Source organism: Labrus bergylta, chromosome 13, assembly GCF_963930695.1.
Source record: "Labrus bergylta chromosome 13, fLabBer1.1, whole genome shotgun sequence".
In the NCBI taxonomy this organism is placed as follows: domain Eukaryota; kingdom Metazoa; phylum Chordata; class Actinopteri; order Labriformes; family Labridae; genus Labrus; species Labrus bergylta.
In genome coordinates, this window is record NC_089207.1 from 25,961,585 (window position 1) to 25,987,817 (window position 26,233).

The window sequence follows — 26,233 nt, forward strand, 5'->3', positions numbered from 1 at the left end:
AGATTATATAACATTAGCAAATGTGTTTCCTTGCTTAAAGTGTAACCATGAATGGTTTTGAAAGAGGGGGGCAGGCGGCAGCTCACTCCTCTTTCCAGTGCTGCGTTTACCTCCACTGAATGTTCCAGTGGGACACAGTACTGGACCATACTGGCCTACTCTCACCCCTGCTGATAACCCTATGGATCTCTCATCTATGGATGATATGATTGAAATCTTTGTTGTGAAGCGGTGGACACAGGGTCTTGAATCTCTGAATATTGGAGATTAATAAAAGTGTGTCCTGGTTACAGTAAACCAAACCCGACTCCCTTAATAAAATCTGGAATATCAGGAGGTAGCAAAAATGCCAAGGAATGTCCTAATGGTTGTTCTCTGTGATTTTGAAATCTTTGTTTTAGGGATTTTTGAATTTTCTATTTTAATATTTCTTTTTTTTTCCTCTGTCATGATGCTTTTGTCTGTTGAAATGTGCTATAGAAATAAACTTGCCTTGCCTTGAAGCCTGGCTCAGTTTAAAGAAACACGTAATTAAAACTAACGTGAATTTAGAAACAATCCAAGCTAAGATTAGTTGCTGTTTGCTTGCAGCCCCTCCTATCAGATTTTTAACATGAAACTGTTCTATTTTGTGTTTCCACTGGTTTATTATACCTTTAAATAAAATAATAAAAAGAAGCCAATAAAAGTTGATAGGAAAATCCAGAATGGGGACATTCGCTAGCTTTCACTAAAGTTACACTTTTAGCTAGCTAATTCAAAAACCAGCTCCTCAAACATTAGCAGCAGCTTGGCTTGCTAGCTTTGTTAAATTAGATCTCATGGAGCAGAATACTTGCTTCTTTGCTGTAACAGAGAAATGGAAAGTTCTTCTCTTGTCGAGCTAATTAACTATGCTATGTAATTGGGGAATTGACTGGCATACCTGACAATCCAGCACTGCATGTAAGGCTCTATTGTAGGCAATTATTTTTGGTATTTGTACCAGAACAACAAAAAGGACTTCATAAACATTTGCTGAATTATGTAGTAACCTTTGTGGCTGTTTATTTAGCCTCACAATGTGCAAACTTTTGAGTTTCAGCCAGATAGTCTAGTTTAGACTATGATCTGAACCTTGTGGATATACTTTCTAATCCTCCAGCAACAGGTTTCACAGGTTTCACAGGTTTCACAGGTGAAGTATGTGTCCAAAGCAGTTAGAGGTGTAGCTGCTTGTTCAAGTAGTTAAAACACAGGTACATCCCATATTTTTCGGGATACTTACGCTTTAGCTTCCTCCTTGTTTGAGTATGTAACATTCACCACCGCTGTTTCTGTATCAGTGTTCACTGTAAAGAGAGAAAGGCAGAGGAAGATGAGAAAGAGTCAACACATTTGTGCATGCACATGGCAGGTCTTTGCTGTTGCCGTAGGTGAGTCAGACACACGTCCAGGTTCCCGTGGTGACCCAGAGAGCCACTTGTCTGTATGAATCCATTACAGCCATTACTGCACTGGCTTCCCTCCATACCCCACTGCTGCCTCTACAGACAGGAGATGCAAAACACAATAAAGCCTCTTCACCACTTGTACAATAATGGACTTAAGTTTGACCAACAATTAAATAATCGTATACCTCCTTTTTATAAACTTGTCTTTGTCTGTAATGTTAAGTTGCATTTATGTGTTGTTTCATTAGTAGTTCACACCACCTGTGTTCTAACCTTATTTACAAATCTCTGCTCTAGCTTGGATCCATATGATGAAAGTATCAAACTTTTTTACTTTACTTTTTTTTTAACTTTGTATGTGTAAATGTAGGGTTAGGTTAGGTTAGGTGGATAGGGAAAAAGTTAGAGAAACAAAAATCAACATGTCTTTTTGATGATTTGCCTCCTGCTCTACAACAGCATCTCTGTTTTGTCACCGATGGATCTCTGTGTAACCGCTAAATGTCAAACTTATGAATCAACAAGGAAGCCGCTGCCCTTTGATTTTGGGGACTTAAGCGTAAGCCTGCTCAGCAAACATCCTCTGCAGATGCTTTTGATAGTTTAAAAAAAGAGAGCTGATAAACTCCAGCTAAAACAAAATGAAAATTACAGAAATAAATGATCTGTCGCCAGTATAACTACAGAAATAGTCAAATAAAAATTCAGTGGCATTCTTCCCCCTTGGAGCTTTTTTTTTATTTTTTATTTTTTATAGTGCAAGACATTTTTTTTTAAATAATGGCATCAAGAGTGTCTTTGGCTGTTGCAGCTGGTTTGGAAGGGTTAAAAGCTGTGCAAGCGCCCAGCTGGCTCAGAGAGAGAAAGTGGGCAGAGCCTGGCCCGATGCCCTGTGATCACAGCCAGCTCTGCCCCGCCTCGCCCTGCCCTGCCACTGGCAGCCTCCAGCATGCCACACATGAACACAAGAGTCCTCTAAAACTTCATCCCGTAACCAGAGCCTCCGGACACAGGCAGCAAAAAAGTGACAGAAAATTTGAAAGAGCAAGGTGTCTCTGTGGGAAGCTCTGAAAACGACTTTGACTTTGGGAGAAGGATAACGAAGAAGAAGAAATTCTGCACTGTTTTTTTTGGGTACTATGGATTAATCGTGCTGTTTTACTGCGTCCAGAAAACTCTGTGTGGAGGAATTTCTCAGCTGGGGTTCTCCTTTAGCCCCTGACTCCAATGGGTGGTAGTTTGTCCCTCAGAGAGACACATTGTGCATGACTGTTTGTTTCTCTTTGCATGTGCAGGTTTTCTACTTGTTCATGTGTTTGTAGCTAACTTGTGTTGGCTATACAGAGAATCTGCTTCAAACGGCCAACACATCAGACAATGGAAAAGCCTCACCACAGGAGCCTGCTTGTGCTCTGTCCCGGTACCAAGATGCACCTCCCTGATATACGACGCAGAACACACACACAAAATGTCACACTACTATGGATGGCTGCCATGTCTGACCACTTCAATCCATATGCTCAGGCCGAGAGGGGGCGGGGGGGGGGGGGGGGGGGAGTGCTGATTATAGAGGCTGCATGTTGTTCAAATGCTTCTCTCTATGGGTCAAACTTGTGAGCCACACGTGTACGCACACACTCCCAGGAGATGATTAAGTGTGACTTATATGCAGAGATGGGTTATGTTTAGATAATGAGTGTGCGGGATGATGATGGCAAAAAGGAAGTCAAGTCACACAGGGCGACCTGACTCACTGGGAGGTCCCCATGCGTGCGTTGCTAAATGGACACACGTGCAGTGGGAGGCAGACTATGACGATGTGATGTGATGTGATGTGAGTGAGTGAGGAAGAGAATTATGTACCTTGTTCCACATTTTCTACAGTACCATACTGAGCTAGAAGGCCATCCAAAACCTGAGGGAGAGATGAGAGCAGGAGTCAAAGACACAACTGATGCAACAAGACACACAAACACATGGATGCACAAACACACACAAGCTGAGTTCTGATGCTGCTTCTGATAATGTGGGTCAGAGTTCAAGTGACACTCGGGCAAGTGGAGAGGGGAATTAGAATTCGGGAATCTAATAATTTTTCTGTTTAAAGAGTGTTTTGTTAATGTACATAAATCAAGAATCTAAATCTGAACATTTTGGGTATTCCTAAAAAATCATTGAGAGGCTGATAAACAGAGGTGATTAAAAATTTGATTTCTGGACCGAGAGCAGCGATGTTAAAACATTTTTTTCTTAATGGTCCGAGGAGTTTTGTGAGTATTCTAGGAGCTTCCTATAAATAGGCTACACAGCAAAACCCAAGAGGAATAGCAGTGTCGGCAGGCTGGAAGAAGAGAGAGAAGCTCACACCGAGAAAAACAACTTGGACCCCACTGAGGTTACAGATGTTGACACACAGACACAGTGTCATCCGAAACAGCAACAAACACCAACGCAGAAACACACACACACACACACACACACACATAGACAGCGCAGACACACACATAAACACATGCACATAAACCCTTCGGTCTACAGAGAAATACAGTGTAAAACTGGTGACTCATTGTCGGGAAGCTGGTTTATGTGCTACCTGGTGCTTCAGCTGGGTATCAACTGTCTTATATACTCACACACACTCGCACACTTACACACACACACAAAGACAAACAACTGACCTCCCACTGTAGATGAGGGGGAATGTTCCGGATCTGGATCTTCCGACTCCTGCAGAGATGAGAGACACAGACAGGGTGGATTTAACAAACTTGAACCACACACGCACATACACACACACACACACTTGAGAGTTACAGTGTGTTTACATGAGCTTTAAACCTCACTCTCGTATACGATATATTCAGGACATTTCGCCTTCACAGCTGACAGAAGATGTTTGAATGAAAAGGGCAGGAATGCAGCGTCAGATCAGCGCTGAATCTAATTGAACATTCAGTGTCGTCTTAACTTCCCACATCGCCCTCGGATCGTTAAGACAGCAGGAGAACTGAACTAGCCGGCGTAGAGCAGAAGGAAGCGCCTGTGTGTAGGTGAGCACGTTTATTAGACAGCAGATAGTGGCTCTCAGTAACAGCATCCTACGAGTGCTATTCTTACTATACTCCCACCGTGACACCAGAAGTGATGTGAAAAGACGAGAATAAGCTGGTTTGATTTACAACTGCGTCAAATTAAAAACAGCAGGAGGAGCAATCAGGCATGCAAAAGACATACCTATAGCTATTGATCGACTGTTGGGCTGTCGATAGATATAATTTTATCTAAGTGCACTTGCTAAAAATAGGCATTCACCATTTTTAGCCGATACATACAGTTATGCCAACTGAAGATGGCACGCTAGAGATCAACAACTGACTGAACCCTGTTAATGTTTGTTACACCTAATTATTTAAGTTAAAGATTTTTTTATATATCCTTTCTACTGATATATGCACTGAGTTTATTTGTAATATAACTTTTTTTGTTTTTGTATGAGGACTGAAAATTGCTTCCTACCAAGGTGGGATTCAAGGATGCAGTCGTCTTTTTATAAGATCATCTTTATATGTGAAAGAAGGATCAATTATAAGCTATTATAATTATAATTATAATAGCTTCTTTTTTCTTTTTTTAATCTGTTCCATTGAATTGATGCTGACTTCAATACATAAGAGCTTAAAAGGCGAAATGTAATGAAGGCCTGAATGACATGACTGACGATGTTCAAACATGTTTTAAAATGTGTGATTTCATGTTGTCAAGCGCAGACGGGGGGAATCAAAAACAACAAAATTATTATAAGCAACATCAGTTAGTTTCAGGAAAACATTGGTATGGACTATATTATTATTTTCAACATTGTAATAAATGTAACGGCGCTGATTTTCTCAACCGGTGCATCCTAATAGCAATCAAAGCATGATCAGGTGTATTTGTGAAAGTTTGGACAAAAAAGTCAAATGAATAATTAAAATAATAATAATAATTAAAAAACAAGGTTTTTTATATTTAAAAAAATGTGTTTATTTATTTCTTGACCATGTTTGATTTTTTCGTTCAATTCAATTGGTGTCCTCACTGATGTAGCACGTCTTTGAAAGTGATTTGTGAGTAACTTAAAATCAACTTGAAATTGTCACAATGACAAAATATTTTGGGTTCTTTTTTGGAAGCTCTGTCCATAACAGAGGCAGAAGTACTCCAACTTGACAGTGTGCCCCTCTAACCCGATAGTTTAGTGATCCAGAGCTTCCACACAGCCTCTCTTTCTGTCTCCAGAGAGCGTGTCAGCTCAAACAGCAAAGCCACACCGACCGCCCGGCGACCACAAGCTGTTAACAACTACATTAACGTGAGAGTCCAGCTCTGCAACAAGAGCCGCTGATTTACTACCTTTACAACGCCGAGAAGCTGGTGGAGGGAATGCCACACAGCTGAGCATCCGTATCCCCGAAAAATAATCTTGAAAGCAATTCAAGTCGACAGGAGCGAGAGTGGAGGACATAAAGCAGAGAATGACATGATAATCAGGGGGGCGGGTTCAGAAGGATCCCCATTCTCTCACACACAAACATAGGGTTTCTATGTCTACTTTTTACATCTTTTTCTCTGAACACATAAGAGTGTGAAGTCCTACAAGTCAGAAATTCTTGTGAGCTATAAGTAGAGGAGTGATCGGGCAGCTGGACATGAATGAATGAATGAATGAATGATTCTCTGATTCTACTGCTGGAGAGAGAAAAAACAAAAAGAAAAAATAGTAAAAAAAAAAAAAAACACAGCATCACACAGACTTGGGAAGGCACTCTTCTCCTCATTCAGCCAACTGAATTGTATCCACTTTTGTTGTTAGACTGATGGGGTTCATTTACTGGATTGCTTTTATTATAAAGACAAACAAAAATGTAATGGGGGGCTTATATGTAAATTATTTGTTTTTCAATCTGCTTTATACAAATCTACATAAAATGTCATCCCAAGACACTTTACAAAAGAGCAGGTAAAAGACCTTCCCTTTGTTATATTATTTACAAAGTGCCAACATTAATCCATCATGAGCACAGCACTTAACAACATTAAGCACAGTTAAAGTGTCAACAGGTTTGTTCACTTATATCAGCGAGTGTAAATAATGTAAATAATTCAAAAAAATAAATCTTGTGTACGTCCTACACAAAAAAAGGGAAATAAAAGCCCAGAAAAACACAACAAAATATCCCCCATGGTTGCCCCAGCACAAGGTGGCCTGCAAGCTTCCTGTCGCTTCTGGTGGTTTAAAGTGTCTATGAAATATTTCCCTTGGCAACTGGTATCAAAACAAACAGTACACTAATCAAAATCAATCTATGCCACTGAAACACGTTAACCCTTTTCGTTGTAGTAAAACATCTCATGTTCCTTAAGAAGCAGACAATAGCTGAAAAAAAAGAAGGTTTCAAGCCGAGTGCACAGCAGCCCTGAACACTAGCATCCCTGAACCGCACAGGATGGAACCTGAAAGCTCCTTTTATCCAACTTCATCTGCTGCCGAAACAGCCAAAGTACTCTAAGGGTTACTGTGTTTTTCACTCACCAATCTGTCAGCTGTAACCTTGATGTAATGTTAGAATACCTGACGCTTAGCTGCAGCTCAGTGGTGCTGTCCTCTGTGCATTATATAAAGATACAAAGCACATTAGCAGATACATCTGCTGTGAGGGGGGGCCTAGGTGCAAATTTCAAAGCTCTCTTAATCTGGTCCAACTCTTGCTGCTCCGGACCAACCGCTTTTATTTCATTTTCGTTTCCAGAGCTTGGACATGCTTTAAAGGCCACTTGCTTGCCTGTCACTGTGAAGTATGCAGAGGAAGCTCCCTGAATGGACATCTCTTGGAAAAAGTGACATTGCCTCCCGACAGTTCTTCAAGGTCTCATTTTCTGCATGCCTGTGGCCGCTGGCTAACCAGAAGATCACTGCTCTCTGTCTGTCTGCTGTCTGCAGCACAGGGTGAGGCCCCGCGACACATGCCACCCTGCAACATGTACTGTTGTCTTGTCTGCAGTGTTTAAGTCCAACTAGAGACTTGATGTGAACATCCTCAGGTCATATGTGTGGCTGTATAATCAGGACACAACCCAGTGGTGTTCTAGAAGGTCTCTGCTAGTATCCGTGTAGCGGTCGAGGTGAACCCAGCGCCCTTCTTGGCCTCCTCTCTCCCGGTCTAAAATGAACTGCAGTGAAGACACAGACTGAACTCAAGGGTTACTTAATGTTTGTTGAAAATAACCAAACCGTCTGCTGTTGGTTTTGAGCGGCCAGTCCGGAGGGAAAAAAATGTAAAGCCTCTCAATTTTGGCCTTTAAATATCTGAGGGTGACCATATTCATTTGAAAAGCTAATATTTACTGCACCCGCCTACATGAAGTCAGGAGCTGTAGCAACGCACACACGTGCATACCAACACACACACATACAACCAGAGCAGTCAAAGGAGTTGAACCTTTGAATGTGCAGGCAGACAGGGGGAAAATGTTTTTTCTTTTTTTTTTGCATTTTCATGTTCCTTGAAAGTTTACACCTTTTGACCTTAGCGCTGTATGGCTAACTGAGGAGCTAACTGTGGTGTCCCCTCTGGAGAAGTTGTACCTCAGTCCTTAGGGACGCCTGGGAACTGAAGGGTAGTCCGTTCAAATCCTGGTAAAGCTCAAGTGTGAAAATTGAAGTGTTTGCATGAGTGGTACCAGTTCACTTTCTGGACATTGCTGAAGAGCCCTTCAATGACACCACAGCTTGCTCTGGGCAATCCTCCATGTGCAACCCTGACATCTCTCCATAATCAATATCTATGGGGACCTGTTTGTGCATTTCTGTGTATTTCTGGCATATCAATGATAGAGTGGGGCGGGTGATTTATAATTAATAACAATTTGATAAATAATAAATAATATCTTCTTCTACTGATAGATTCTGGTGTTTCACTGGCTAAAATTCCCCAAAACATGATTCTCAGATGTGAGAACTTCTTGCTTATCTTTAGTCTCACACTATGACAAAATAAACAATTTAGAGCTTTAATTGTCTTTTACACAAAACTTGACATTTGACGACATCACTGTAGGCTCTAGGATGTCTTTGTCTCATAAAAATATAGAAATTAGTGTGTTTTATGGATAGAAAAATGAATTAATGAGTTTTGAAAATGAACAGCGGCTTTACCAAGAGTGACTCAGATCCCTGGAAATGAAAAGTGCCCTTTTCATGATGGAATTAAAACTTATTACAGAAAATGTTTATCTTTTAGTTTTTAATTTAAATGAATGTCCACATCAGCTTTGACACAAACCTAGCTGCTGCATGTTGGCAGAACAGATTGAATAGAATAGTTAAGACATAGTTTGGAGTTCTTTTAAAGGGGTACGACTTGGCTGCAAAAGCCGTTTTTCTTTACAGAACAAACTCAGGAGTGAATGATTAAACATGTCCGTCTCTGCAGAATGATTCTGTCTAATGAAGCCTCTAAAAGCCTTGTTTACCTTCTCCTCCGTGCCCTGCGCTCATGCCCACTCTGTCATAGACGGCTCACAAAGCATGCCGCTCCGTGCCCAGCAGGGAGGCTCTATTTGGCTGAGTTAAAAAGACATCGCAAATAGTCTTTCAGTCCGCGGAGCCTGACCGCTCTGACAAAAAAAAAAAAAAACTCTGAACAAATCTCTGCGCACACACTCACCTCCAAAATAACTAAATAACCTCCAACCTAATAGTTTCTACATGAAAATCACCCTTCTTATCAATTTTTTCCCAGTCATTTCCCTTACTCCTGAGTCCATTAAGCTGTCAATGCTCTGCTAAACTGATTATGAACTGCCTCGCCATTCTGCCACACCGATATAGCCACATATTTGCTGCTTAATGCTTAAACAAATTAGTCATTTAATGTGATAAAATGGTGTCTATTATTACTTTTTCAGGAAACTCTGAAAAATATTTCTTTTTTTTCCGCTCCCTCCTTTCTTTGTATCGGTTGAGAAAGCGGCTTGTTCCTGTTTCAAGCCTTGCTTGATGACACAATAGACTCAGGAAGTCCACACCAGTCCAGTACGACTTCATATTACATGTAGGATAATTGATGACTTTTAAAAATGAAAGATGAGCTGGCCTTCCCCACAGCCATAGCATGCAGATAAAATAGGAAATGAAAACCTCTGTGGTCATAAATCACTGAATGTGTGTGATTATGCACCTATTAGACGATCGCATTTCAAGTCCAGTGGTATTTGCTGTCTGAGCAAGGCTAATGTCTCTGCTTTCTTTAATGTGTGGCAGTCGGACGTCTCAGTGCTGAGTGCAGTATAATGTCATCATCAGACCATCAGCTGCATTTACAGCTACATGTGCATGTATGTGAGCTCTGGACAAATGCGTCACCGCTGTTCTTATTCTTTTACTTGTGATACCAGATCTAATTTATGCTGCGTCTAGACGTGAAGCAGTAACATTATTATATAGGCCAGCTTGGGTGGGTTGAAGATAGTCCGGTGGTCCTTACACACCAACCACAGACTCGTCTAATCTGAATTAACCCAATTTCTAGCTTCGACCCTTAAGCTCTTAAGCGCCTGAATGCCCTGAAATCTCAGAGAGGAAGCAACAAGTCAACAATATTGAGAGACCCTACTGTGCATTAGATTCTTTTCTAAGTTCTCAGGCACTCCCGCTGCGTCCGCACTCTCCGTCACGGGATTAAAGACGGAGCTAGGGCCATTTTCTGTGTAGTGCTCCTAAGTACTTCTCTCAGGCCCGTCCTATTGTTGCGGAGCAGAGATAACAGGATTTATACGAGAGAAGAGTCTTTGCATTGTTGTTGTCCTTCAGCTGAGAAGTATGTGTTGCTATTTGTCCCCCTGAAGGACAAACAAACCTTGAAGCATTTCCTCAAGCAGTATAAAAAGACATGTAACATATAGGGAAACCTATAGCAGCTTGTCAAAGAAGCTTTTAGAGAAGATTTTTTTCTCCATTCACACTTCACTGTCACAATACATTTGAATACACAATATAAATATATTAATCAATTATATATCTATAATAGATAAGAAATATTAATGGATATGCTTTATTTGATGTTTCCTGGAACTAACCATGTTTTTCCTGCATGGTAAATGGGCCGCACTTATACAGTTTTCTGACCAATTGAAATACTTTACACTACAGTCCATTTACTCCATCCACACACACACACACACACACACACACACACACACACACACACACACACACACACACACACACACACACACACACACACACACACACACACACACACACACACACACACACACCTAATTGTGCACAAACATTACAGCTCTTTGGGGTGCAATAATTTGGTCCACAAGACTTAAACATGAGGCCTAATGCATTTTGGGGGTTCAACAACTAGAGGACAGCCCGTTCTAGCAGAAAGAAAAAACAAAACAGTGTTCAATGTGTCTTATTAACCAGTCCCTCCTGATTTTTGCAGGTTTTATCTGACTCTTTGTGTTTTTGCATAAAATGGCTAAAATGATTTCAGCAGCTTATTTAAAGCAAAGTTTTTTTCTGTAACACGTAAGGGGACAAACACTTTAATAAAAGTGTGTATTTGCTGATCAAGCTCTTTGTCTCCTAACATCAGTCCTGGTGGATTCCCACATCAAGGAAAACAATAAAAAGTGTAACATTTAAATAAAATAAAGTAAGTAAGTAACCAAAAAATGCTGATTCAGCACTGTGGGCATTTTATTGCTATGCAAATTTGCAAATGATAATACATGTGTTGTTTTTTTAGATTTACTCTACTGTTACTTTGGGTGCTGCATGGTTTAAAGACCATTGAAATGTGACAGGGGGATCACTATCTGGCTGTACAAACACTCAGACTGTAACAGAGCTACTGGTTGGTGGAAAGTTTGGAACACAGTCTCTGATTGGTAAATAGACTTGACTCAACACAAACCACCAGGAAGTGGTGAAGTGGGCGGCAGTTTTCTGCACAGAAACATGGATGAATAATCTCAAGAAGACATTGAGTCTCCGTGAAGACCGTTAGTCTCTGACAAGCATCAAAGTCATTAAAAACATGGTGAACAATCCCCTCCAATCATTATTTGCATATCCAAGTAGTGAGTTGGGGTGAATTGCAACTGCAAGATCACATAAAAAGGTGCAGAAATTGTTTAAATTTTGTGAATTCACTTCTCCAAAGTGTCACATTTGTTGCTTATTTTTATATTAAAAAAAAGCTTACTTCTGATGAATTTGTAGGGAAACCTCTGAGTCAAACGGCCCATGGTTTATTTTAAACATTGCATAGTATGCACAATGCTAAAATTCACAAAGTATCAATAAGCCTTACTTGTGACATTCTCCTTAATATTCAGTTTCATTAAATCATTTTAATTCCTCCAGGCACTCATTTGCATCCATCAAAAATCCCCCCCCCCCCCCCATAACAAATCAAACACTGTACCGGACTCTTCTTCATTCTCCCCATAACCACATATTTCTCTCACTGACGCTGCTGAGTGAACAAAGCTGCAGCTGCACAGCGCTGCCAACCATCTCATCTCAGCGTGCATTGCTCAGGTGCCGGCTTCTGTTTTTCCTCGCAGCTCTCGGCGGGAGAGAACTCATCAGAATTCAGGAGGCTCACACCTGCCTGCCTGTTTCTCCTCATGCATTCCTTCTCTCTGTGGATGCAGGTAGACACGCGCAGCTCTAATGCGGCCACAGCCTTTCCTATTGACGTTTGCCCGCTTCTCATCACACAGCTGGTTAATAGAAAAGATTTGAATAAGGAAACGTTGTCGGTTTCTCTGTTGCATGTGGTACAAAGTTCACAGAGAAGGTCTGTCGGCACGTCAGCGGATTAAATGTCTTCTATTATGGAAATGATTCAGTGACCCATGAGAGGAATTATTCAAATGACTCAAAAGATTTTCAATGAGTCAAACAAATCATCTCATTCATGTTTGAGATGCATGCAGCGTGAGAGAGATGGCTACAGCGGTGTAATGTTGAATCTGATACTCCGCCCTTAATCATGATCAACCGTATCCATGGAAGCATTTGCAGAGGGTGTTAGTTTCACAACGCACTCAAAGACACACAGATTATATAATAAAGGACAATCATATGTAACTGTATTTTAATGTAAGAGGGACAATTGAGGACCCAGAGCTATTTGCCTAATGTTGCAGATATGAAATGATTTTTTATCTCTCAGGTGTAATCACCACAAATCAATTTTCACTCAGGGTGCCCAGCTCACACAAACCGCATTTTTCTCCTGTCATGCCTATTAAGCCAATGAAAGGAGTGTTTTAAAATATTTTGCTGTTATCTCTCTGAAACAATGCTTTTCCTTTTAAAAAAAAAAAGAAAGAAAAAGGTTTCCTCTAACCCAATCCTATAAAACCCTCAGTATGCCTCTGATCATGCAAACACAAATTAAATCTGGAATTTGTATATTTGATGTGAAACACATTCTTGATATAAATTTCCCTAAAAGCATGTTCTGCGTAATCTTGTGTGCATTTGCATGTGACCACAGAGACAGAAACAGAGTCCTTTATCCTGCAGCAGGGAGAGAGCTCATAAACAGTCAGAACTGTGTTAGACCTTGATACACTACGTCAGCATACGATACAGAGGGAAGCATCTTTTACAGACTAAATGTCAATGACACCTCAATAAAACATCTCAATGAGGTTCCTACAAAGGCCCAATATTAATATAATTAAACAGCATATACTTCATAGATCAATGTTCCATGAGATTACATTTTTAAAAGTCCCATTCAGACTACATTTTAAATCAGAAATAATACTTTTTTTTGTGACAAATAATTTGTGTCTGACGTGGGGGTTTTTATTTACCTAGATAATTAAGGTCATTTTTTTTTCTAATTTGCATCTATTTTTTATCTGACTGTGTGAGTGTCATCACAAAGTACATTTTTACATACAGGTCCAAAAGTGACAGTTAAAAAACAAGCAAACATAAAAAAAAAATCCCCTTCCCGCAGACACATTTAAAAACATTCTATTTAGTGTCAACCTGCTAGTACATCATTTTGAAAAGTTATGCTGCAAATCAAAACAGACTTCTACACCATTAATACTGTTCAACAATCTTATAAGCAACACTTTTATTTAGCCAGCACACAAAATTAATAAATAACACTACTTAGACCAATTATTGTGATAGGCAGGACAAATGAGGTGTGATCCTGCGACAAGTCATTTCTGCTCGTCAAGCAAAATTGCAGCAAGCAATCTGCCGCTACTACAACATTTACACGAGGATTCATTGGTGCCCAAACCACTTCCTTTGCTACACAGCCACATGCTTAAAAAATTTAAAAAAAAATAAAAATCAAGATGATTCAAGCCTACATGCAGACTCGTGTGCTGCTCCACCACTAACTGAGGTCTCCTCTGAGCCCCCGTCACAAAGCACGTAGTCAGCAGCATCGTCACTGACACAGCCAGCCTACAGGGACATCACTGACACACACACACACACACACACACATCTAAAACACTAATGTATGGCACACTCTCCTGTGTGCCTCCTCTCCTTTACATGCACACTCTGATGTATTTCCTGTGTCTCTCTCGCCCTCACACACCTCAGTTCTAAGAGCCTGTGACAGGTGGGTACTAGCTCATACTGCGGCGTGGCTCCGCTGTCTGTTAGCTGCTCCTCATGGCTGCTTCTGTCGCTTTATGTTGACTTGTGCAGCTTGTTCCTTTGGTCTCATCCTTTAATCTGCAGGCCATAAGGTATTGTAGTGGGGAAGGCTGAGCCCGCCTGCTATAGGTGTACAGGTCCCAGCCAGGTTATCCTGGATCAATACAACACGCACACAATTGAACATTACGCAAGTCCTCAAACCTTTCACACCCCCCCCCTCCCCCCACACCCTGCTTTTTCTCTGTCTATCTACAGCCTCTCTCTCACCGTCCCCCTCTCTGTCTCTCTTCCACCCGTCTCGCTGCTCCCTGCAGCTCCCTCCGGAGCGAGCCAGTTTTACTTGTTCACGCACACATGAGCGCACCACCTCCTCTCCTTCCTCTCCTTCCACTCCTTCCTCTCCTTCCTCTCCCCCATCTGCAGGGAAGTTCCTGACAGAGAGTGAAAACTAGCAGGAGGGGAGTGAAGATTCATCCTCAGAGAAACAGAAAACACACTGATAAACCCGGTCAATAAGCAGCATATTTTAACCACGCAGCGTTGTCAGTCACAGCTGCTGTGGCTGAGGAGTCCTCCCAGGAACAAAGCTTCAGGAAACACTGAATCATACAATGTGTTTCTAAAAGGCAGGGACATGACACGGGGCGGGGGCACACGTGGTTGAGGTAACTAAAGCTTTGTGTTTGCACTGTACAAAAATATATTTGTTAAGAATCTCACTCTACATTTCTTTCAAATAAATATATCAGCTCAACTTGAAATTGTTCAGCATTTTGTCAACACTCTCGCAGAAAATAAACTTTGATCCGTTTATTTTGTCTTCCACCATTTTATCCGGTGAAGTTCAAGAAACATTTTAAGTAGGCAGCAACGCTTCATTTTAAAGAAACGTTTGGAGTTAAAGTATCAATTTGAAAAAAAGATACAAGCATGTTTGTTATTAATGTGCCTTAAGCTTAAACTCATTTATTAATTGAATTTTTAACAAAATTGATTTAAAACAATTTTTATAATCTACTAATGGCTTAAAAAATGCAAAAGAATTGCACAACATATTTTCTTGTGTTTTTTTTGTTATTTAAACAAAATAAAGAATCTGAAGATATCACTATGGACTCTATGAACTTGAAATTGTTAATTCCCAATATTTAGACATTTTAAAAAACTTCCTAAAATATAAAATACAATAATTATAAAGAAAGTAATTATAAGTTGCAGCTCTAAAGAGTTTTTCTGCCCCAGCAATTTTAATAAATGGTGCAGAATGGTTCATGTGGAAATCAATAAAACATCAACTGTAATTTATTATTATTTATCATTTTATTATTTAGATGGTACTTTGAGTCAGTAGTGAGTAAAGAAGAATCAGTGAAGGATGAGAAGTTAAATATAACATATTTACATGTAAGTGCAGTAACTTCTAAAAGCCATCAAGATATTAACAAGGTGATGTACAATCTGCAGGCTGAGCAGCTTTGTAGCAATGGATGTACATTTCACACTGGTGTAATTTCAGATGGCATAAAAAGGCTGTTCTGGGCATGTCAGAAACTCATTACTGTGTGCAGAGTGAGAGTAGACGGGGGCAAGTGTAAAGGGTTTCCCTTACTGTGGCCTGTAATGTTTTGTGAGCTGTTACGGGTCTCCGGCTTTACAGTGGGTGGAGTTACACGGATAAGGGGCCTTCACTACATTGCTCCTCCCAAACCCCTCAGAACATCTCTTGTCATGTGACTAACAAGTGGCTGAAGTGGCATTATCCCTGTCAGACTTTAATCCTGCGGCTAAAATGGTTTCACATCCTGACCTACTCTCTGAAATGAGGCGGGGGGCTCGGGAGGATGTCAGCTCAAGATGGTTATTCAGAGTTATGTGTGTGTGTGTGTGATTCAATGATGTGGATAAGTAACGGTGATATCTGAGGTTTGGAGAATGACTGTACGCTGTAATATGTAGACTAATCAAATTATCGCAGACATTCATAACAGTGTCAGCTCTGATCAATGAGTGGTAAATACTGGAGTAAATATCCTGCGTTGATGTCGATATCTCCAGTTCGGAAGCGGCAGCTCAGACGCAGGGGGGAGTGGGTTAAAAAAGCCTGTCGCGTGGGCAGCATTTTAAGTGAGATAGAGAATACGGGAGAGACTTATTGGTGATTGAGAGAAGCCTGAGGGAAAGGTTTGCTGTTGTTATATATGTGACTATAAGGCACTCACTGAAGCCAAAACATCTTCCAACTCAGAGACAATTCTTCAAATATAAAAAAAACTGCATCCTGCCTAATAGTTCATGTTTGTTTATTGTTTGTCTCCCAGGTTTGATTATTTTAAATCCCACAGTATTTGAACGCAGCAGGCACACAAACAGTAATTAGCTTTAAAAAAAACATGCAAGTAGAGATCTGAAATCAAGAGACCACAGTTCTTTCAAATGTATTCTGTAATTTATCTGTAGGCCAAACAGCATGAACGTACACAATGCTTCTCTCACCTGAGGCTCAATATCAAACTATTGATAACAATTAGCAACATTTTCTCTTTTCTCAAGGGTTCAGTCAATAATTTAACAAACTATTCCCCTACATGGGATTAAGACCTTCCTCCTCACACAAACACCAAAACAAATCTGTAAGCATTTTCAGGCCGGCTGCTTTCATGCTTCCTGGCAGAAAACAGATGAGGCTGGTTCCCCTCTTTAACAAACACACTGACTAAGTTAAATGGGCTATTAGGAGCGAGGGCTGACCTGTAAACCTGACCGCTCATTCTTTAAGACAGCCAAAACAACCACAGCTCTAATGAGCAGTGTGTGTGTGTGTGTGTGTGTGTGTGTGTGTGTGTGTGTGTGTGTGTGTGTGTGTGTGTGTGTGTGTGTGTGTGTGTGTGTGTGAAAAGGCCTGGCAGATCTGGTCTTGTCACAGAATTGCAATCAGATCATTCATCATATTCAGATGTTCTTCCCCCACTTTACTCCCAACATGCTCAGGGTGGAGAGCTCAAAAGCTGTTACAAGATGGAAGCGCTACGGCTTTAGCCTGTAGGTTGTATGAATATAGGAAGTCTGACAATTGTTATCAATTTTACAGTTTTTTGTTAAGCCCCTGAGAAAACCCTGGATAGTAAAAAATCCAGAGGGAAATTCTGTTAAATGCCATATTTGATAGGCCATAAGCTAACTCTGGGCTAATGTTAGCATTCAGCCCCTTTTAGCTACCATTACTATTACCAACAAAGTGGGTGAATGCTAACAATACCCTTGAAAGTGTAGCATGACATAACGGAAAATGTAGAGATTACAGTTTTATCAGCGAGGAAGAGACATTAGCTACCACACACAGCAACTGTTAGCATTCAGCCACATCCTAGCTTACATTATTGTTATCAACAAAGTGGCTGTTTGTGAACAATACCCTTTGATAGTGTTGAACAATATGAAAAGGTAAAGCTAATGGCAATGTTAGCAAGGAAGTGGCTGAATGCTAGTATTTTGACAGTGGTGATAGAAAATGCATTTATTCCTATAGCTAACAGAAATGTGAGGTCAATAAATGCTAACATTAGCTCGTGTCGGATATTATCTATTAAGTTCAAATGTGTTGTATTCCCTGCTGGACGCTAAACGCCATAGCCTAGTCTTCAAAGTTGCTAATACAAATAATTTGCCTTAAATAGAACCTTAAACACAGCAGTATAAATTTATAGCAGCATTCGAGCATCCCACCCTGAATGACACAGCTGAGGAAAAAGCCTCCATGAGAAGATGATGACTTGTAGAAAAGTTTTATTTCTGGAGTTGTGGAGGGCATTTTATACAGACGCTGAGAGTCTTCAAAACAAGGTTAAGTACAATGGCATAAAAAGCAAATCGGAGCTGTGTTTTGTTTGGTGGTAAATCTGTTATTTGCAGCGATGTTTGATCAGATCAGATCCCATCTGTGTGTGCGTTTGTGTGTGTGTGTGTGTGTGTGTGTGTGTGTGTGTGTGTGTGTGTGTGTGTGTGTGTGTGTGTGTGTGGAATCAAATGCCGTGAGCACAGCAATAGCCGGCCTTAATGATGTGCGGTGATGGGGAGGAAGCAGTGGTCCTTTAAATGCTCTAAAAAGCCTGAGGTGGCCATGCATCCATCAAAGAATGCAACAAATATACACATAACAAAAGAGAGGAAAGAACACATGGCCATGCTCCTCTTCAAACGCTGCATATTTCATGTACCATCTCCAGCGTTCTCCACATCTCCACCGCTGCGTCTTCGATATCAAACTGGCCCTTTGAAGCGAGTCATTCTATATCTCTGTAATTTATTCTTCCACAACGTCAAGCGACCGGAAACCGGGCTGCCTGGAGTCACTCCTCATACCACTTAAAACAAAACCATCTTAGCAAACCATCTCTGAAATGAACTGCTGACTCCCCGCTTGGGGAATGGCAGCGACACAGAGGAACTGTACAAACACACACACACATACGCATTTCAATGACACACAGACGTCTACTGTTGTCGAAGAATTCTACTAACCACTACTAAGAATAAACTGCCTGTCTCTGTTACACTATCTGATAGGGCGGATCACATTCAGCTTACAGTACATTACGTAGGGTTGTACAGATATTTACACCCTCTCGTCACTAACACATAGCCGGGTTCACTCTGCCCCGACTTAATGTGCCAAGGGGAGCAGTGACACATTGCTGGAGCTGCAGGGAGGCGGGGTGAGAGACAATGCACGCAATCTAAGGTGGTACGCATGACATGGTACCCTGACACAAAACATGCACATGGCAGGAGGAGGAGGAAGAGGAGGAGGAGGAGGAGGAGGGGGAAGACAAGTAAGAAATGCTGCAGTGGAGGGTGAGCGTGACCCTCCCAGGAGCAATGAGATAAGCTGCAGCTGCATCTTGTGGAATTCACCATGAATGACGATATAGAAATGCCCCCGAACATGCTTAGAATGAGCGAGTTGATTTATGGTTAATATGTGCAAAGAATCACAAGTTTGATTTCATATGCCTATAACATGCAAAAGAAACCATTCACGTTAGCAGCCCTGCAGCGAGAGCTCATGTATGGCTGCTCCAGCATCAAATATTTACCATCCTTGAGCGCTGTAGATGCCCAGGTTTTTGCCGTTGTTTTTCTTTTACAAGATCATGTTCTGCTACCGGGCATGCTTCAATTTTAATTGGTTGTGTGTCAGGGTGTGCTTCATTTAACCTGACAGGGGACGGACACTTCATCAATCAGTGTCATGATGTTGTTTGTATGCATGAGTCAGAGGTGACCTGCGAGTTGGCAACTGCAAAAAGACTGATGGAAATAATAAGAACTCCACGCTCAACACCAGTGTCCAATCAATCATTCAATCAATCGGGCCAGTATCCTTGCAACTTGCACGTACATTAGTTCCGTTTTATTCCCAGTCTTTTGCTCAGAAAAAAAAAATCACATTCAAACATAATAGCTTCAAAACCCCCAGGATTGAATAGTAGTACAGTAGGGTACTGCTGCTGCAGGAGCTACTGCACCCATGGGAAACCCAGAGTGTTTAGCGATACACTCACAGGTCGAACCCTTCACCATGAAATATTCTGCTCCTCCAGGGAAATTGAAGACGAGGGTCAGGAAGACAACAACTATTTACAAACTGTTTTTTTTTCACATTCTGCTCACGGCTGCCTGCGTGTGCAGCTCTCAGCAGCGGCTGCGCAAAACTCCACCGCCCTGCCTGCAACCTGACGTTTGGTGCGATAGAATCAAAAGGACTCCCATAGGGGTCTCCCTCTTACCCTGCAGTATACTCTCGCTCTCTCTCTCTCTCTCTCATTATGTCCTTTCATTGCTCTCTCATTATCGCCCTCACTCTCACATACATGCTCCGTTCTTCCCTCACACTGTGCAGGCTGGCTGTTGGCATGTGCTGGGTCACTTGGCAAGGGGACAGATGGAGCCAGCACACTCTCTACAGCACCTGCCCTGTTCCCCCCCCCCCACACAACCCAACTCATTTCTGAGCTCAGCAAATCCAGTCAGGATCAAGCACAGATGTGTGAGACAACAGGTTTCTACTGCCATCTTCTAACCACTACAGGACTGCATGCAAACCCCTGCCACAGCTCAGCTCCAAACAAGAAAAACAATGATGGTAGAAAGTGAGGACTGGATTATTAGATGACCATTAACTCAAATAATAACAGTGACACAATTATATGAAATACATTTCTTGGTGATGAGAAGAAGCGACTCTTCTTGCCAAGAGTGCCAAGAGAATTGAATTTAAAGCTGTGCACCTGATGACTCTAAATCAAATCATTTCTCTCTAAATGTGTACAACATTTTGAAGACAGGTTTCAGTTAATATGTCTGTTTCCTTATTTGTCTCCAATAAGAGAGGCCAGAACACAATATTAACATGCGTTAAAGTACAAAATTTACAGAGCTGAATGCTGAGTGTTTCTAAACTTTTGATTTGTATGAATTTCATATCTTTGAGTTTGAGTTTAAGGATACTCTGAGGTGGAAATCCCTGCTTTAGAAGATTTAAACTCTGTCTTTATGTATAAAATACTACATTGTGCTCAGTGGAAATTCCTTAATAAGGTTTGAGCACCAAATATTTCGTCTGTATTCACTGTAAGTCAAACCAGTAAGGGAATCTAATCATTTCAACAGAAGGTTAGATTATGTGTTGATGAGAAAATGAAAACATGTTTCAGCCAGTCTCTAAACTACAATCAAAAATCATGACTGTTGTGCAATATTTAATTTGTACTTGGGGATTTTAAATCTAATACGTTTGCTTTTGTTTTCATTTATGTACAATTATTAATAAAATATGCTTGGCAATTTTGTTTCTATTAACACCCCCCCACCCCTTCCCTTCCAGTAAATGCCACTGATTTGAATTACACTGGATTGAATTGCTAGTGAACAGCCAGTCCCATCGCAGTCTGCAGAGGGAGGGGGGAAGCCTCACACACACACACACACACACACACACACACACACACACACACACACACACACACACACACACACACACAAACACACACACACACACACACACACACACACACATACACACACACATACACGAAGCCTCATTCACAATAAAAGGGGAAGAAATGCTGCCCTCTATCAGCAGTGCTTATTTCTGCCCACACAGCAGCACACAAACACACACGCAGACTCTGAGAGGAAAGCCGCTCACACGTAAACGCATCTCTGCCTCTGTAAGTTTTCTCCATGTCTTCCTCTTCCGTCATGAGAAAGAGCAAACACAATGATCAGACTGTACTGCAGGTTGTGTTCGGGGGCTCAGCAGTGTGCCGACTTCACTGTGGATGACTTGTTCTGTTAAAGGGGAGGGGGTTTCCATGCTTCCGTTGCAATACATATGGAAAAAGATGGAAATGTTGGCTCTGAGTGGGTTTATGAATAAGAAAGGTCACTAAAGGGCTGCGGATGTGACATGGACAGACAGCCGACTCAGCAGATCTCACTGCCACACTTAACGAAAAACAAAAAGAACTTGGAGAACTAGGAGAAAGCTTTTTTTATAGGCACCTCACACTGTACTCACAGTGATATGAGTACCCCCATGTGTCTGTAGCCCCATAGTGTAAGCTACAGACACATGGCTGGCCTGCAGACAGTGTTTGCAGACGTAAGCGTAAGGCAGTCTGCACTTTCCTGGGAAATGGGTGGAAATTACAGAGTCGCCAAACTGACAGCAGTTCATAACAATTTTCAACTGCAATCAAAGGATTCTGACAGAGATATCAAAAGATATCATAATGATCACTCTGAGGGTGAATCTCCAGCTGTCACACACAGAAAACTCAACTTATGTTTTTTTTCTTTCATGGTGTGTTGCTCTGTACACTGGAGGACTAAGGACTGTTTTTTTTTTTTTTTTTTTATGAAAAGCCTTCTCCTCCTATAACCAAGCAAAAAATACTTAAAAATGGGTTCCCATGGCAACTTGAAGAACCAAACCTGTAACAGATGGAACCGAACACAATCCGACCTGTAAACACACACACTGACACACACACATCCACAAGCACAATGGGACAGATTTTTGTACCCACATCAAGATGCTGGAAATGTCACAAGACCATATCTTTGTGCAATGCTGCTTCTCAAAGTGCTGACATTAAAAAAAATCAGACATTGAAAGAGAATATCACAACTGCACGGGAGACGCAGTACACTTTGCTTCACTGTACACATTTAAAGCTACAGGTGATATCTCCAACCAGACATGTATTAATATTGTGAGTAAAATTGGTTGTATGTGTCTATTTTGATTAGAAAAATTAAAGCAGCATCTCTCCGGTCCCTCTCTGACGGTGCAAAATGTTCATACCACGATAATTCTCTAAAGAGACATACGTACTGTATATGTTGCTGGAGTGTCTGACAAAACTTTCTCACACTCACTCCCTGTCTTGCCAGAACAGAAGCTTTTCATGGCCCTGACTATAAGCTACAGGTGGTACTGCTATATGAGTCTCACAGTGTTGCACACCTGAAACACCATTTTTTTTTGTACTTACTCACAGATAGGGCTGAGAGTTATCCTTTATGCTCACTTTAGATATGTTTACATATTACACTATATTATATTATACTATGTTATATTTTATTTTGTATAACTGCACTGTTATTCTTTAGATCGTCATATCATACTACTCTTTTACTGCTGTTTACATAACCCTAAACTTTTTGATTACACAAGTCACTTTATATCCTCAACTGTTTATAGGTTCTTGCTCTAAATTTCACATATATTTTTATCCCTGCACGGGTTATGTACATTTCTTGTAAAAGTCTATTTTTTGAATTGCACAGTTTAAGTTTGTTTCATCTCGGGGTATTCTTTAAACCTTTTTTTCGGGTTAATATATATGTATGGGAGGGAGGGGGGGGTCGGTTTTGTGGTTAATTTGTAACAAATGTTTCATGTCATGTACATCTTGTAACCTGCTACTGGATGCTTTGAATTTCTCTCGGGATCAATAAAGTATCTATCTATCTAGCTTATATCATCACTGGTCACTTTAACTTGCCATCCACTGCACATAATTTGTAATTGTCCTGTATTGTTTAACTATTCATATTATTTTGTATATACATCCTATTGCTGTTTCTATCTGTATTTATCTTATCTATCCTGTGTATTTTGTATTACTTCTTTCTCTGTCTTGCTGTTGCAATGCCCGAATTTCCCCTCTGGGGATCATTAAAGTATTATCCTATCCTATTATCCTATTAAGATTCTGAAGCCAAGTAAACCTCAAAATATTGCAAAATGAAACAATATAAGTATAAAAAAGCTTTTTGTTGCCTTTGCTTTGTTGTTCCAGATTTCTGTAAGCAAAGGATGGATTTTAAAATGATGGGTGCCTGGTTATTTTTGTTGTCATTTTGTGACTTTTCAGTAGTTTTCGCTTCTTTTTGATTGTTTCTCGACATGTTTAATTTGTTTATTTCCCCTTTGTAGACATGTGTGTTGCTTTAAAGTTGTATTGTGTCTCTTGGTTTCCATTGATGGCTTCTGTGGTGATTTTGTGTCTATTGTTAATCATGTGTGTCTCTTTCAAGCCATTCTTTTGTTTTTTGGAATTTGTGTCTCTGTCTTTGTTTAGTGTCTTGGTAGTCTTATTGTAGTTTTTGTGTCTCGTAGTTGTTTTGTGTCTCTTGGTAGTATTTGTGTTTCTCTGAAGGTATTCTGCATCTCTGTAGTCATTTTGTATTTATTTGTAGTTTTATTTTTGTCTCCATGGTGAGTTGTGTCTCTTGGTCGTCATATGTCTCTAAATAATTGTTTTTTCCCTCTTGGTAATTTTTTTCTATCTCATGGCAGTCGTTTAGTGACTGACCTGTCTTAGTTTTGTGTTTCTTTGTGTTAGTTCTGTGTCTCTTGATAGGCCTTTGTTGTCTTTTTTAAAGTTATTTAGTCTCATCGTAGTAGTTTTGTGTTTCTTAGTTGCTTGTTTTTCGTTGTTTTGTGTCATTTCTAAGTCATTCTGCATCACTTGGTAGTTTTCATGTGTATTTTGGGAGTATTTTTTTCCTCTTGGTATGCACTACAGGAAAACTGAGTGCAATTAGAAAAAAAAGGGAAGACATTTCTGTCAGCATTACTGTCTGGAAAGTGAAAACAAGGTGAGAGAGTAAGGGGCAAAGGTTTGATAAAAAAGGTGTTCAGAGGATCATTTGACCTGGATGAAGATTCAGAGTCTGTAGTAAAAACCTCCTGTCATAGAGCCTCTTCATGAGCCTCTTTCCCCATGAACCACTTGACTCTCTTGCATATGATTGGCTGCAAGTAAGCATCACAACCACTCGCTCACTGTGATTGGCCGTTGGTAGTTTTAACCAAATGCATTTCACCTGTTCAAGGCCCATCAGGGCTCTTAAGCTCCAGCACAGCGAGTAGGTTTAGATGGTGTTGATATGGGACAGGAACAGGTCTGGCTGTGTGAGAAATGCCACCTGCTGGGCCTCTCAGCTGCCCAAACCTTTAATGGAGACCACACCCTTGGGTGCCTACTGGGAGCCCTGGCACACTTAGGGGTGAGAAACATTAAACTTTACATCCGGCCTTCAGCCTTCAGATTCACCACGGCTTTTCTGGTTCCTGCAGCGCTGCCCTCAAGCTGCGTGTGAACATATCTGTATGTGCATTATGCCCCAACTGAAAATACTATACCATTCACATGCTGAAAACACACACACACACACACACACACACACACACACACACACACACACACACACACACACACACACACACACACACACACACACACACGTCAGAGACAGACTGAGCAACAGAGAGTAAGATAGGAAAGGAAGGAGAGGCAGAGCAGCTGTTACATCTTCAATTACTTCCCCAAAAAAGGACACAAACTGCGCTCCTCCTAATCATGATTTATAATGATTTATAAATCATTAAATATTCATATGCTGCACATTCAATTCATCAAACTCTGCTTAGCATCCTCAAGCATCTGCCCAAAACAATGTCTGCCTTTTCCTGTAGTGAATAAGTGTAATATTCATTCAATACAAACACTTACTAATGGGTGTGTCACTTACACCTGATAAAAGGTGTGTAAGGACATAACATCATGCTAGAAGGAAAAGTAGAAATGCAGCTCTGGATTCAAATAAAGAAGTTGTCAATACAAACATTTTATTTCTAATAAATAAATGTAATCTGACTTTAACAGGACAGAGATATAATAAGTGACACGTGCTCTGACAGACAGAAAAATGGCCTCAGTGGCTCAGTTGCAGCCATGCAGGCTTTTACCTCTCATGTCTAATCCATGAGGGTTTATTTAACTTTCACCACAGGCTGTCTCTCCATTACTGTCATCATTCAGTAATAACAGCTAGTCGGGGAAAACGTGTAATAGTGAGGTCACAAATAACAACAAGGAGGAGGAAGAACAAGAAGAAGAGCCCATTTGTCTCATATTGGATGAATGATGGTTCTCAGGTCTGTCACTGAGCGGACACATGAGCGATAGCTGCTCCAGTTCTGTCCCATTCACTCAGGTTCAACATTCTTCATATACAAAGATGTTCAATGATGTATACGATGATTTAGTTAGAAAAACACGAGACTTAAGATGCTTGGTCACGGAAATCCTCCTCATCCGGACCACACCTTCCACATACTCCTCCCTGCAGCTCCTTTAAGAGTCATCTATGATCTCACTGTTCTCTTGGTTGTAATGCTGCAGCAAACTTATTAGTCATTCAACAGGTTGGAGAGGAATGTGAATGACTGCTTATAGCAGGAAGGGAAATGCGACTGTGATGCACATGTAGGAGGAGTGTGTGGAGAAAAAAAACATTCAGACACCCGGTGAGTTCAAGCTGTGATCCCACAGGTCTGATAGACGCACAATGACTTTACAACGCTTTCTCGTCTTATCGAAGCGACCCCCCTTGAGCTATATGCTCTGCTTCACGAGCGAGTGTGTTACCCCCTTCAGGAGAAAAACTGCTTTCAAGAAAAAAGTTAATAATTGCTCAACAAAATTTTGCAGCTTTTGGCGCAAAGCAGGTT

The 26,233-nt window shown here is 40.8% G+C and overlaps 1 protein-coding gene across 4 annotated transcripts in view; it reads right to left on the reverse strand.

Annotated features, from left to right (window-relative positions):
* Positions 1-26,233, reverse strand: part of igf2bp2a (insulin-like growth factor 2 mRNA binding protein 2a) — a 51,314-nt gene that overhangs the window by 19,314 nt on the left and 5,767 nt on the right. For all 4 annotated transcript variants that reach the window (XM_065962175.1, XM_065962174.1, XM_065962177.1 and 1 more), the window contains exons 3-5: positions 4,112-4,160; positions 3,297-3,348; positions 1,268-1,331 (exon numbers count right to left, since the gene is read on the reverse strand). In XM_065962175.1, coding sequence (XP_065818247.1) covers positions 1,268-1,331; positions 3,297-3,348; positions 4,112-4,160 — 165 coding nt within the window. The remainder of the gene's footprint in view (positions 1-1,267; positions 1,332-3,296; positions 3,349-4,111; positions 4,161-26,233) is intronic.